General features: G+C 41.0%; 1 protein-coding gene across 1 annotated transcript; it reads left to right on the top strand.

Moving 5' to 3' along the window:
* Window positions 1-3,100: 3,100 nt before the first annotated feature.
* Window positions 3,101-12,846, top strand: LOC114842981 (protein NLRC3-like). The gene is made up of 11 exons (XM_029129108.3): window positions 3,101-3,254; window positions 3,399-3,530; window positions 3,748-3,879; window positions 5,490-5,568; window positions 5,728-5,953; window positions 6,076-7,879; window positions 7,970-8,143; window positions 10,379-10,552; window positions 10,953-11,123; window positions 12,063-12,109; window positions 12,229-12,846. Exons 1-11 carry the CDS (start codon window positions 3,166-3,168, stop codon window positions 12,753-12,755), a joined length of 3,555 nt encoding a protein of 1,184 aa, XP_028984941.1. The 5' UTR covers window positions 3,101-3,165; the 3' UTR covers window positions 12,756-12,846.
* Window positions 12,847-15,298: the final 2,452 nt, after the last annotated feature.

The following is a 15,298-nucleotide window of genomic DNA, read 5'->3' as shown; positions in this document are numbered from 1 at the left end:
CACCGGAAGTTGTCAGATTAAAATTTCTTTTAAAGGTTGAAATTGTGTTTGTAATGGGCCTGCTGACTTTTATATACAAAACAATACATTCATTTGTAATGTACAAATGAAAAATATACTTCACTGGCTCAGTCTGACATATTTCTAAAGACAGTTGAATATTCAATTTTAATTCAATTCAATTTAGTTTTATTTATGTACACTGTAACACCAAATCATAACAAAGTTATCTCAAGGCACTTTACAAGATAAGGTTTAAGACCTTACGCAACTAAACCCAATAAATCAAACATACTGCAAGCATTTAATTACAATTTGACAGCAACAGGGGAGAGGTAAAACTCCCTCTCTAACAAGGAAGAAACCTCCAGCAGAGCCAGGATGAATGTGGGCGGCCATCTGCCTCGACCGGTTGGGGTGAGTGGATAGACAGAGAGAAATGGCACAGAAACAACAACAAGAAACAACAGAGCACAGGCAAGATGGTTGGACTAAAGACTGGACACAGGCAGGATGGTTGGGTCCACAGCTGCCTATCACAGACATCAAGCACTTAGTCTGATGATACCTGTAGGTGAAGACAGAGTTGGAGGGGAGAGAAAGAGACAAGGTTAGTTAAACATGGAACTATAATGGGAGGTTATTGGATAGAAGAGATAGAAGAAAACAGGGGAGCTCAGGAAACTCCTTTTAGCTATATTACTAAGGTGAGAGTGGGCGGTTCTAGAGATTTGTTTAATGGATTATATAAAAGAGAGATTCTGGCCAAAGATGACAACAAGGTTCCTCGCAGTAGAATCTGAAGCTAATGTCATGTCATCCAGGGTGGCTATCTGACTCAATAGTGTCTCTCTGATTTTTAGGCCCAACGATAAGAACCTCTGTTTTATCTGAATTTAGTTGAAGAAGGTTTTGAGACATCCAGGATTTGATGTCTTTTAAACAACTTTGAATTTTGACTAGTTGATCTGTTTCATTTTGTTCCAAAGACATATATAGCTGAGTATGATCTGCATAACAATGAAAATTTATAGAATGCTTCCTAATAATATCACAGATGGGAGACATGTATAGACTGAGCAGAACTGGATCAAGCACAGAACCCAGCGGTACTCCAAAGCTAATCTTTGCATATGGAGGATTTGAAGATGCAGGTAACAGATGTTTTCAGTATAGCTCAATGTGAGTTACTGTTAGTGTATATAAAGCTGGTTCTAGAAACAGACAAACACATCATGGTATGTATGTATCTTTGTGAAACACATAGACAGTAGAGGAGTGGAGAGAGTAGTGACAGTATACTGATACTATCACACTGTGACCTTAAACCCAAGCTCTGGAAGAAAAGAGCTTAGCTGCTTAACAATAATAGAAAAATTGAAATGGTACTGGACAGGACAAGAAAAAAACCCAGCAAAAATAGGAAACTGATATGCATGACATGAGTAACTAAATTAAGGATTAGGACCAAAACCCTGCCAGGCAGAGCCAAGAAACGGGTTATCGTAAAAAAGGTGCAGACAGAAACTGCAATCCAGTGTCTGTAACAAGAGCAGAACACGTTAACAGGAGCAAATAAAAGCTCAGGATGAGTAGGAAACGGTTTAGACAACAGGACAGTGACAGTAAATGAGCTGATTAGAATGAGCTTGGTAAGAGCAGGACGAGACAAGGCAGAATCTTAACTGTAGAGCACTTTTAGTCCAAAAGGCAAACAAAATCTAGATATTGGACAGGGTTGAAAGATACAAACATGGCACTAGGGTTTCCAACCATTACCGCTTATCCAGTATATGATTATTTAAAACCTATTTTAAACTAAATATAATTCTACATGCATGCCATTTTGTCACTAACTTTGTAAAATACTGTTTTAACCACAAAACACTGTTGAATCAGTTTCTGTTTTCGCCACCAGGCACTACGATCACTAATGTTTATCTCCAATAATTAAATCCCAGCTTTCAGTGAATAAAAGAACAAAATGCCTCTTATTGTGAAAATCTACTCCTGTTTCCTGCTTCCCCTCTAGGTAACAGCTCACCTGTCTCAGGTGTAAAGAGAAGAGTCGTCTTCTACTCTGAGAAACAACTGTAAGTTTGCATTGTTTAATTTTTCCTTTTTTTCTGTATGTTGGTAGCAGTGGTTTGTGTCTTAATGATATTTACTTTTTGACATGTAGATTATATTTATTCATTGAAGACATATTCAAATTAAAGAGAAAGAAATACATTTGTGTTAGTCGCTCTGAATAAACACTTTAACATTCACCATTAACTTGTGAAATACTGTAAAGAAGATTTTATTTCTGGAGTGATTTCTCTGTCCCATTGAAATGTTTATCTTTTTCCCCTGTTTAATTGTCTTTTTTAACCTATAGATGTGTTTATGTCACATGCTTGTTGCCCTCTTGCACTCTGGCCAGGGTTTCTCAGATCAGATAAACTCTATTGTTTAGGTCTAAGGTTCATCTCTGTTGTTACATATTAACTGAGTAGCCAGACATAATCAGCTCATACTCGGTGATGTGTTGAAATAGATGAAGCAGCTCAATTCATACAGTAATTAAAATGCTTTGGATCTACTGTGCATTGAAGATGCAGCATCGGTGTTCTGAGTATTTAAATCTTTTACTGTTGATACTAGAATCATACTACTCTAGTACTTCAGTCATGTATGAGGTAAACATATGAATCATATCTTTCTACTTTGTGGTGATGATGCTCAGATAAAACAGAACTTTGTTTATTCAGTACATAAACACAAACACACAGAAAGCGAATGTTTTTCAGCTGCTGGTTTTGATCCTCACTTAATCTGTTTATTATTATTGATCAGTAAATGGTTTACTGTGCAAAGAAAAACTGAAATGAATGAGAAATACTATATAATATAAATTATTATTAACATTTAGACTCTTTCAATTTGGTCATTGATGAAGGATTCTAAATATGGGAGGCCTGTTAACCCTTCTATCATTAAGATTCACTCTCGTGAGGACTCAGGATCATGTTTAACCCTGCACCTTCCTCCTTAAGGCTCTTTCCTGTCCCATAGTCAGACAGTGTTCTTGCTGTTCTGGGTAAATACTGTTGATGCATTGTGTTTCTTCTCCACATGAAGGTAAAAGTGTGTGTGAGCTGATGTGGATGTAAATTCAGGATCATGAACCAGCATGAGGATAAAGAGGAGGGAGCCCCTCCCTCTAAGATCAGGCTGTGTGGGGATCATGAGAGCCAGAACAAAGCTCAGAGGTGAGATGACGAATACCATCTGACTGATTCTATCTCCAAATCACAGACACCTTTTAATATTTCACCATCACATATCTCCTTTTATGGGTCATAAAGAAACGTTCACTGAATATGTGAAAGTCACTGAAGTTGTTTTTCTTTTAGGCCTTATCAGAAACAAAAAACAGCTGAACCTAAACCTGGACCTGGCCCTGAACCCAGCTGTGTGTCCTACAAGAGCAATGACTCAAAGGACATTATTTTTACTTTTAAAGACAAATGTCTATCAGAATCAAAGTGAGTTGTTGTTTGAGTTGAGTTAGTTTGAAGTGTTAATTGAAAAGGAAAAGGAAGAAACTGATCAAGACAAATGTTCAACTTTGATCAAATCTGTATCATGTGTACATGAAGATTGAGACCTTTTAATATTTCACCATCACATATTTCCCTTTATAGGTCATAAAGGAAAATTTAACTGAATATGTGAAAGTCACTAAAGTTGTTTTTCTCTTAGGTCTTATCAGAAACAAGAATCAGCTGAACCTAAACTTGGACCTGGCCCTGAACCCAGCTGTGTGTCCTGCAAGAGCACTGACTCAAAGGACATTATTTTTACTTTTAAAGACAAATGTCTATCGGAATCAAAGTGAGTTGTTGTTAGTTTGAGTTAAGTTTGTTTGAGGTGTCTTAAACTTATCAGGACAAATGTTAATCTTTGATCAAATCTGTATGTACACAGGATTTTAGTCAAATATGTCAAAGCATGTTTACTTCCAACAGTAAATTCTATTTACTACTGGAGACTTTAGTTGTGATGTTTTTGTCAGTAAGTGAAGACTACTGTTTTTCCACACACTAAAAAAAATAGATCTTAGACATGACATTTATTTTTGTAATTCTTGACAATCTTAAGTACAGGCACACAAGAAATCATCTTGTTGATTTCACTTCTTTACACTGATAAAAATAAACTAACTTTTTTTTAAGTAAAAGTATTTAAATGTCTATGTAAAAAGTAGTATTTTCTTTTGAAGTTTTGTTAATTTTTCTAGTAAATTCCACTCAATAACCCAGTAGTCTCAACTGCGCCCCCTCTGAATATGGTTGCTAAACACCCTAGATAATCAGTGCCTAAGCAATTGGAGTAGGAAACCCTGTGTGGATATACAAGCTCTTCCCCTCTACCAGAGGCCTGGGAACTTGAAGGTCCTTTGCAGTATCTTCTAGACAGAAATCTCAGCGGTTCCTGGGAGCTGTTGGCGCCACTCTATCATGGGAGTTACAGCCCCTAGTGTTCCTATCACCACGGGTACCACTTGTGCCCTCACACTCCACATCTTCTCTATCTCTTCTTTGTACTTGGTACTTCTCGATCTTTTGTGCTCATTGTTCCTGATGTTGCTATGACCTGGGATTGCTAAATCTATCACTTCAGCCTTGTTCCCTTATTTGTCCACCACTACTATATCAGGTTGGTTGGCCATTACCAGTTTGTCAGTCTGTATTTGGTGGTTCCTAGCTGTGTCATTGTCAACCACTTTTGGTGGTGTGTTCCATTTGGACTTTGGGACTCCCAACCTGTACTCTGCACATGTGTCCCTGTATTGTATATACCGGCCACTTGGTTATGGCGTTCCATGTATGCCCTGCATGCTAGCGTCTTGCATCCCACTGTTATATGCTGGATTGTTTCAGGGGCATCTTCGCACAGCCTGCACCTGGTGCCCTGCCGGTGGTAAATACCATGCAGCAGTTTGTTCCTTCATGAGGGTTCCTCGTCCTTCTACCCTTCTCCTCTGGTTACCGCTGCCTGAGCTATTCACAGCATGTCATCTGTTGGAGCCATCTTCCTGATGTATTCATGGAGCTTAGTTGTTTCATCCTGGATAGTGGCTTTGACGCTCACTAATCCTCGGCCTGTTTCCTTCTGCTTGGCATAAAGTCTCAGGGTGCTGGATTTGGGGTGAAACACTTTGTGCATTGAATCAGGAGCAGGAACAGGAAGGATGACTGTGGCAGATGACTGTGATGACTAAGGGCAGGCGGAGTCACGTTGTGGAACATAACAACTTTAGCCTTGTTCAATGATGGAGAGCTGCTGAGACTGAACCAATTGACTGTGACAGTAAACCTTCATCCCTACAGACAGTCTCCGACTCACTGCTCACATCCAACATCACTTCATGGACTTTTACCTTGTGTGTGTCTGTGTGTGGACTCACACTATGTGACTCATTGTTCATGGTTCCTCCACAGAGTGGACCAGCAGAGCTCAGAGGTTCCCAGTGCTCAGTCTGTCCAGCAGCACCAAACACAGCTGAACTCCATATTTATGGTCTGTACATGTACAACTACTACTGTTCATCTGTTGTGTTCACAATAATCTCATGCTGCACTTTTTAGACCAGTGAATTGTCAGTGTGTCCAACATGAATCTGATGTTTGGCTCCGTGGTTTTACTTGGAATGTGTCATTCATATAGTTTCTGTTCCAGCTGCTGGAGGAAAACATTGTCACATTTGTGAAGAAGGAGCTGAAGAAGATGCAAAAGGTTCTGAGTCCAAATTATCCAAAATGCTTAGAGAGTCAGAGGGAGGATGAGCAGTTGGATGATGAAAATGAAGAGCAGAGGATCAGCAGCAGAGACGCATTTCTGAAGATCACAGTGAACTTCCTGAGGAGGATGAAACAGAAGGAGCTGGCTGACTGTCTGCAGATCAGTAAGAGGGTTTATAACATTTTACATCACAAACACAATTACACATTTAATGATGTTAGAGAATTTAGTTGTTAAATGTGGAGCAGAATTCAATTGTTATGAATCATATTTTTGTTCATTCAGGATCTTTTGCTCCAGCTTCTCAGCGTCATCTTAAATCTCAGCTGAAGCAGAAGTTCCAGTGTGTCTTTGAAGGCATCGCTAAAGCAGGAAACCCAGTCCCTCTGAACCAGATCTACACAGAGCTCTACATCACAGAGGGAGAGACTGGAGAAGTTAACAATGAACATGAGGTCAGACAGATTGAAACAGCCTCTAGGAACCGAGACAGACCAGAAACAATAATCAGACAAGAAGACATCTTTAAAGGCTCAGCTGGAAGAGATGGAGCCATCAGAACAGTGATGACAAAGGGAGTGGCTGGAATTGGGAAAACAGTCCTAACACAGAAGTTCACTCTGGACTGGGCTGAAGACAAAGCCAACCAGGACATACACTTCACATTTCCATTCACCTTCAGAGAGCTGAATGTGCTGAAAGAGGAAAAGTTCAGCTTGGTGGGACTTGTTCATCACTTCTTCATTGAAACCAAAGCAGCAGGAATCTGCAGCTTTGACCAGTTCCAGGTTGTTTTCATCTTGGACGGTCTGGATGAGTGTCGACTTCCTCTGGACTTCAACAAAACTAAAACCCTGAGTGATGTCACAGAGTCCACCTCAGTGGATGTGCTGCTGACAAACCTGATCAGGGGGAACCTGCTTCCCTCTGCTCGCCTCTGGATCACCACACGACCTGCAGCAGCCAATCAGATCCCTCCTGGCTGTGTTGACCTGGTGACAGAGGTCAGAGGGTTCACTGACCCACAGAAGGACGAGTACTTCAGGAAGAGGTTCACAGATGAGCAGCAGGCCACAACAATCATCTCCCACATCAAGACGTCACGAAGCCTCCACATCGTGTGCCACATCCCAGTCTTCTGCTGGATCACTGCTACGGTTCTGGAGGATGTGATGAAAACCAGAAAGAGACCAAAGCTGCCAAAGACCCTGACTGAGATGTACATCCACTTCCTGGTGGTTCAGACCAAAGTGAAAAACATCAAGTATGATGGAGGAGCTGAGACAGATCCACACTGGAGTCCAGAGAGCAGGAAAATGATTGAGTCTCTGGGAAAACTGGCTTTTGAGCAGCTGCAGAAAGGAAACCTGATCTTCTATGAGTCAGACCTGAAAGAGTGTGGCATCGATATCACAGCAGCCTCAGTTCACTCAGGAGTGTTCACACAGATCTTTAAGGAGGAGAGAGGACTGTACCAGCACAAGGTGTTCTGCTTTGTTCATCTGAGTGTTCAGGAGTTTCTGGCCGCTCTTCATGTCCACCTGACCTTCATCAACTCTGGAGTCAATCTGCTGTCAGAAGAACAATCAACATATCAGAAGTCTGAAACAAAAACCAACAAATATGCCGAAATACAGTTCTACCATGACGCTGTAAACATGGCCTTACGAAGTCCAAATGGACATCTGGACCTGTTCCTGTGCTTCTTCCTGGGCCTTTCATTGGACACCAACCAGACTCCCATTAAAGGCCTTATTAAACAGTTAAGAAGTGAAAAAAAGATCATACAGGAAACAATTCAGTACATCAAGAAAAAGATCTCAGAGTCTCCCACTGCAGAGAAAAGCATCAACTTGTTTCACTGTCTGAATGAACTGAATGATTGTTCTCTAGTGGAGGAGATCCAACAGTATCTGAGATCAGGAAGTCTCTCCACATATAAACTGTCTGCTGCCCAGTGGTCAGCTCTGCTCTTCATGTTGGTGTCATCAGGAAATGAATTAGATGTGTTTGACCCAGTTAGATACTCTTTTTCGGAGAATGGTCTTCTGTTCCTGTTGGGTGTGGTCAAGGTCTCCAAGAAAGTTGTGTAAGTGTGAAGATACAATTTCTGTGTTAAAATGCTTTTCATTATATTTTAACTCACTAATACTTCCATTCTTTACATTTTTCTATTCAGACTGAGTAGCTGTAATCTTTCAGAGAGAAGCTGTGAAGCTCTGTCCTCAGTTCTCAGCTCTCAGTCCTCTAGTCTGAGAGAACTGGACCTGAGTAACAACGACCTGCAGGATTCAGGAGTGGAGCTACTGTGTGATGGACTGAAGAGTCCTCATTGTAAACTGGAGACTCTCAGGTCAGGTCAAGTTATTGTATTGTTTTAAATATATGAGCATATTTATTGGACATTTGAGATATGTATTGAGAGAAGAGACTAATCAGTGTAAACCTTTTAATATTAGAATTTTGTAAGTTTGATGAACAATCTTGTTCCACATTCTGAAAAAGAGACCACTTACAGCTGAGCGGTGTCATTTAATAGTTTTGTGATAACACAAAACCTGCTTATATGTAACATAAATTATTATAATTGGGATTATAGCTCCGGACTGGAGTTACCAATTATGCTTATAATTTAGTTTATTAGCTATAATAAAGTATTTATAACTATGTATAAAAATTGTGTTTAGTGCACTGCTGAAAAGAAAGTTGTGTTATAAATATTGTACATTTTATTAGCCAAAATGTGTAAAAACGTCTCTACGCTTTTAACAAGAGGTTATATTTTAACAGTGTGTTCGAATGAAGACACTCTTTCTAAGTCATTTAGCAGCTTTTTGTTTTGAATCAAAGCAGACAGTTTGTCGAAAGTCACAGATTCTGCATTTAGCCAAAGCCCTCTCCGTTTCTTCATTTGCAGTTAGTGGCTGGAAAAACAATACGGTTGTCCGTTTCAAGAGTCTCTGTGACGATATGTGGCTGGCCGATATTAATGGTCAGCCTGACCATTGCTGGAGCAGGTACCGAGAAAACCAGCAAGCACTAGTTGTAGTTTGTGAGCCCACGAGCAGTTGCGAATTACGTGTTTTACGTCATCATCTTCAACTTCAACAATGCCCTGGCGACTTTATGCAGAGAAATATGTCATAATTTGTCTGCATAGAAATTATGGAAGAATCTGATGGTCTCTTCATTCTTCAATACTACTCAATGTTTGTGTTCAACCCCTATTGAAATGATATTGGTGTATTCCTTTAATTTAATGATTAATAATAATTATTAAGTGAAACTGATAATTAATTATTAATAATTATTAATGGTGCCCCACCCTGCTACCAGGGTGGGGCAGGGTTATCAAGAAATAGCCAATACAATTTCTTACCTACTGTGTGTGTGTGTGTGTGTGTGTGTGTGTGTGTGTGTGTGTGTGTGTGTGTGTGTGTGTGTGTGTGTGTGTGTGTGTGTGTGTGTGTGTGTGTGTGTGTGTTACCATTATTTTTTTAAATCTCCGCTACTCCCTTGTGTGTACCTCTACCTGTGACAGCAACCAAAAGTGTGCAAAACAATTTCCCTCTGGGATGAATAAGTTTTTCAACAATACCTCAAATAAATCAGCAAAAAATAAATTAATAAATTGGTGTGTTTGGCTAAAAGTATATGTGTGCTTGTTACCTAAGATGGGTGTGCGTGCGTATGTACAGTATGTGAGTGTGGGTGTGTGTGTGTGGGAGAGAGCGATGAAAGAAAGCGTGCCCCCCTTTAGGCGTGTGGTGAGACTGCACAGAGGCAGCTGTGCCGCAGTATCTGTGAACTCTTTGAATGGCGCACACGTGTCCGGCACTCAGGAAGTGTGCAAAGCAATGTGAAATAGAACTAGCAAAAAGCACAGCATGCAGCAGCATTTCACCTCCCTTTTTACGACAGGACAAAAGAATGCCTCTGTTTTATTGCTCAATACTGGTGATGGGTTTGCGTGTCTGCACGGTTGCGGTCCGAATCAGGTGTGGGTCGCAGTGATGGCGCTGGGATCGGCTGATCCTCATCTGTGAGGTTGCAGCAGCGGTGAGCGGGACAGGCTAATCAAGCTGGCGGTTCCCTTTCGGGTTGATGGGAGTAGATGGGTGGTCAGAGTTGTGTCAGCAGGGAGTCCAGACGCCTCACTGGGGGAGCCAGGTATGGTTCTGCAGCCTGGTGCCTGGTTTTGGTGCTTAAGTTTGAAATCCCTTTCTTTCAACTCCCTAAAACCAGTCTGAAGATTTCCATGCAGGCAACATTTAGGCATATGATGGCTCATCTATATGCTGGTTAATTAGGGACCATTTGAGCATCTGGCTCCCCAACACCTGTAAAATGATATGTAATATGAGATGTCCACAAACACAACACTCAAAATTTTGAAGAGAAAAGATAAAATCTCACTAGGCAATGTTGAATGGTCATTGCTTTTCCATCAGTCACAAAACAACAAAACTTTAACTAATTGATCGCCAATGACCCAATGACCCACAGGAACAACCAGAGCAACAAAACAGCATCTCCCACAAGGGTTTACTTCTCCTAATTTCCTACATTGTTCATATCTGTGTTTCAGACTGAGTGCGTGCAACCTGTCAGAGAGAAGCTGTGAAGCTCTGTCCTCAGTTCTCAGCTCTCAGTCCTCTAGTCTGATTGAACTGGACCTGAGTAACAACAACCTGCAGGATTCAGGAGTGGCGCTACTGTGTGATGGACTGAAGAGTGCTCACTGTCAACTAGAGACTCTCAGGTCAGGTCAAGTTATTGTATTGTTTTAACTCTCAGGTGTTTCTAACTCTCAGGTTAGAAACATTGTCATACTGTACAGTAAGTAGCATTGTCACACTGCCATACATTATATAGTAAAAATCTGTGAAAACACAGTATTTAAAAGTTTATAATAGGTATAAATGATGATGAATGAACTCAAACTCACAAACCTTAAATATAGATATTCTGAGCCTGACCTGTGTTTTTTAATCTTCAAAAGTGATAAATGTCTTCAATTTAACAAATTTGCACTGTAGGTTTGTCAGTGTGTGACTCCAGTTCTCAGAGCCTAATTGTTGTCACATTGCCGATGATAAGATCAGATTAAATTTAATTTTATTTAAACTTTTGTTTGTTTGTGTTGTATTATGTGTTTGTAGGCTGTCAGGTTGTCTGGTCTCAGAGGAAGGCTGTTCTTCTCTGGCCTCAGCTCTGAGCTCCAACCCCTCCCATCTGAGAGAACTGGACCTGAGCTACAACCATCCAGGAGACTCAGGAGAGAAGCTGCTGTCTGGAGTGGAGGATCCACACTGGAGACTGGACACTCTCAGGTATGGAGACAACCACAGTGTCTGATAAAAGAAATCTGAATATTTAATAATAGTTTATTACTGTTAATGATCAGTTAAAGGTAGAGTAAAACATGTAAGGGCAAATAATGTCATGTTTGGAATGGGATTCAACTGGGTTTAAACTGGCAACCTTTTGCTTTCCAGGATGGTGACCTACGTACCAGGCCAATAACCCCAATTTGAATCCAACAAAAGCCAGAATTATCATGAAAAACAGATTACAGGTTAAAGGGCAACAAAACCAAAGCTCTTATGAGGGAGAATGAAAGAGCAAAGAATCAGGCGTGTAACAGAGTAAAATGATGCTGGTACTAATGATGATACTGAGAAATAACTAAAGATCAAGATAAAAGACAGAAACACATAGAATTAACTAATGCAATGCAAATGAATTAAATAAATACTGATGGAGCTATGAGCATAACTATAATAGATCCACTACCTTAGTTTATGGACTACATATATCAACTTTTGTATTTGAATCCAAAATGGGCACTCTGTTGTATTCTATAGGTATTTCTTGGAACAAAGTATGTCACTACATTTACTTTGTCATGATAATATTCCTGCCTTATACATTCAGTTAACTCATAACTCAATCACCTACATGTAACATATTTAGACTTTTGTTTATATTTGTCAGTTTAAGTCAAGTATAGTTGAGTATGATTACAAATCTGGATGAAAAAAACTTCACTTCTTTGTTATACTTGTAAGCAGAAACCAAGTATACTTGATCGCTTAAATATATTTTATAAATACTTTTTCATTTTTTAGTTTAAAACAAGTATACAAATAGTGTACTTGTATGAGCTACTTTTTGACACGCCTCTATCTGAACACAATCCTAAACCAATGTGTGTATTAGAGCCATGTAATGTTCATGTCTGCATGTCTCTGACCTCCTCCTTCTTTCAGGGTGGAGCCTTGTGGAGTCCGATGGTTGAGACCAGGTCTGAGGAAGTGTAAGTGTGTTTTTAAAGAGATCAGCAACATTCAACCATCTTCAAACTGTAATGAGTCATCATCAAACTGATGATAGATCAATAACTGCAGCTGGATTGTGTCTTGTTCTTTCCATCAGATTTCTTTCAACTCACAATCGACACAAACACAGTGAACAGAAAACTACAACTGTCTGACAACAACAGGAAGGTGACACATGTGAAGGAGGATCAGTCATATCCTGATCATCCAGACAGGTTTGACATGAAAACTCAGCTGCTGTGTAGTGATGGTCTGACTGGTCGCTGTTACTGGGAGGTTGAGTGGAGAGGATGGGTTGATGTATCAGTGAGTTACAGAGGAATCAAAAGGAAAGGGTACAGTAGACATTGTGTGTTGGGTTGCAATGATCAGTCCTGGAAACTGATCTGCTCTGATGTTGGTTACTATGTCTCTCACAATAACATAGAATCATTTATCTCCTCCTCTGAATCTCACAGAGTAGCTGTGTATGTGGACTGTCCTGCTGGTTCTCTGTCCTTCTACAGTCTCTCCTCTGACAAACTGATCCTCCTTCACACCTTCAACACCACATTCACTGAACGTCTTTATGTTGGGTTTGGGTTCTGGTCTCCTGGTTCCTCAGTGTCTCTGTGTGACATGTAGTAGTGAGAGTCTAGTTCTGTTGGAGAAAGGTTGTGTGCATGCTGTATATGTGTCCTTTCATTTACTGTACTATATATATATATATATATATATATATATATATATATATATATATATATATATATATATATATATATATATATATATATATATATGATCGTAGCTGTTTAACTCTTGACCCCAGGACTCAGATGACTCAATATTGTAGTTTTATGTTTGTGTCTGCTTGAAATTGCAGAGAGATGAGCACAGTTCATACTGCCACCTGTAACATATATCCCAAAACCATACTATGTAGTAAATGCAAACATTGCATTGTGTCAAAAAAAACAATACTTGTTGGACCATGAGTGGGTTATTTTGTTCTTGAGAGAGAACAAAACTTTCTCTAGTAAACATACATTCACATAAACATACATTCATATAAATCACATATGGGAATTAATTTAGTTGGGAGCAAGAATAAAGGTTATCTATCTCCACACAAATCAAGGGTTAGAAAGAGAACCTCCTCCCTTTGCACAGAGCCTACTGGCCCTCTGTGCTGCTACATACACTTATATCTCAGCATGCACTTATCTCTCTTCTTGCCATAAAGCAGGTGTATAGATGATGACATGAATTAAACTGGAGTGATCATTTTTGTAAATTTGAAAAATTTTCACGATGTTGTTTGTATAGATGTATTTGTCCTATTGCACTTACTGTAATGTACTGTAAAGGTCCAGCTGAGTTTAGTATCATGTTTCTTTTTTATTGGAGTCTTGTATATTAAACCATCTGAGTTTAAGCACATGATAAATATCTATTTCACAGTGTTTACATATGATGGGACACAATAAAGCACATGATAAATATCTATTTCACAGTGTTTACATATGATGGGACACAATAAAGCTCTTTGTTCTCTGAACTCATTAATAAAAAATGAATAAATAATGTATCTCCAGTTTACATTGTGTAAATTGTCAGTGGTGACTGATACAAGTCCTACAACACCATGACCACTTTTTTTAGTACAGATTAACTATATATAACAACACCACCACCACACTTTCCTACAAATAAAACTACTAAAATGACAGTACTAGTCAACGTGGAGAACAGGTCAAAAACCGGAGGCAGTGTCAGGAATAGGAGTTTGTAATGTAACCCTTCTTTTATAAAAAAATGTTTGTTTTTGTTTTTTTTTTTTTGCTACATTTAGGATATATTTATCCTATAGGTTTAATCCGTCCCTGAAACGTAGCATTCAACTCACAGACAGGCCGATAAAGCTTCTTGGTTACTCACCAGTCTCCGCAGCACCAGAGGCTTTTCTTTTACTAGTTTTGGTTCTGAGCTCATATTGAACTTTTAAACTCTGAACTCTTGTCGCCTCCTCCCTGAACCACCGCCTTACCGTGGTGGAGGAGTTTGTGTGCCCGAATGACCCCGGGAGCTATGCTGTCGGGGCCTAAATGCCCCTGGTAGGGTCTCCCAAGGCAAACCGGTCCTGGGCGACGGGCCAGACTAAGAGCGGTTCACAACCCCCCTATGAAAGGCAAACCACCAAGGCCAAAGACGTCGCCCGGTATGGCGCAACCGGGGCCCCACCCTGGAGCCAGGTCCGGGGTTGGGGCCCGTATGCGAGCGCCTGGTGGCCCCACGGGGCCCGGTCGGGCACAGCCCAAAAGAGCGATGTGGGGCCGTTCTCAAGTGGACCCACCATCCGCAGGAGGAACCGTAGGGGGCCGGTGCAGAGTGGATTGGGCAGCAGTCGAAGGCGGGAGCGTAGGCCAATCCCTGACCCAATCCCTGGATAACTAATCTGGCTATTGGGACATGGAATGTCACGTCACTGGGGGGAAAGGAGCCTGAGCTTGTGCAGGAGGTCGAGCGGTACCGGCTAGAAATAGTCGGGCTCACCTCCACACACAGCCTGGGCTCTGGAACCCAACTCCTTGAGAGGGGCTGGACCCTTTTCTACTCTAGAGTTGCCTGCGGTGAGGGGCGGCGGGCTGGTGTGGGCTTGCTCATAGCTCCCCAGCTTAGTCGCCATGTGTTGGAGTTTTCCCCGGTGGACGAGAGGGTTGCTTCCCTGCGCCTTCGGGTGGGGGATAGGTCACTCACCGTCATTTGTGCTTACAGGCCAAATGGCAGTGTGGAGTACCCGGCCTTCTTGGGGTCCCTGGAGGGAGTGTTGGAAAGCGCTCCAACTGGGGACCCCATCGTTCTTCTGGGAGATTTCAATGCCCACGTAGGTAACGACAGTGATACCTGGAGAGGCGTGATTGGGAGGAACGGCCTCCCTGATCTGAACCTGAATGGTGTTATGTTATTGGACTTCTGTGCTAGGCACAGTTTGGCCATAACAAACACCATGTTCGAACATAAGGGTGTCCATCGGTGCACATGGCACCAGGACACCCTAGGCCGGAGGTTGATGATAGACTTTGTAGTCGTTTCACCTGACCTTCGGCCATATGTTTTGGACACTCGGGTGAAGAAAGGGGCTGAGCTGTCAACTAACTGATCACCACCTGGTTGTGAGTAGGATCCGC

Source organism: Betta splendens, chromosome 2 (genome assembly GCF_900634795.4).
Source record: "Betta splendens chromosome 2, fBetSpl5.4, whole genome shotgun sequence".
Taxonomy (NCBI): domain Eukaryota; kingdom Metazoa; phylum Chordata; class Actinopteri; order Anabantiformes; family Osphronemidae; genus Betta; species Betta splendens.
This window is presented reverse-complemented; position numbering and strand designations above follow the sequence as displayed.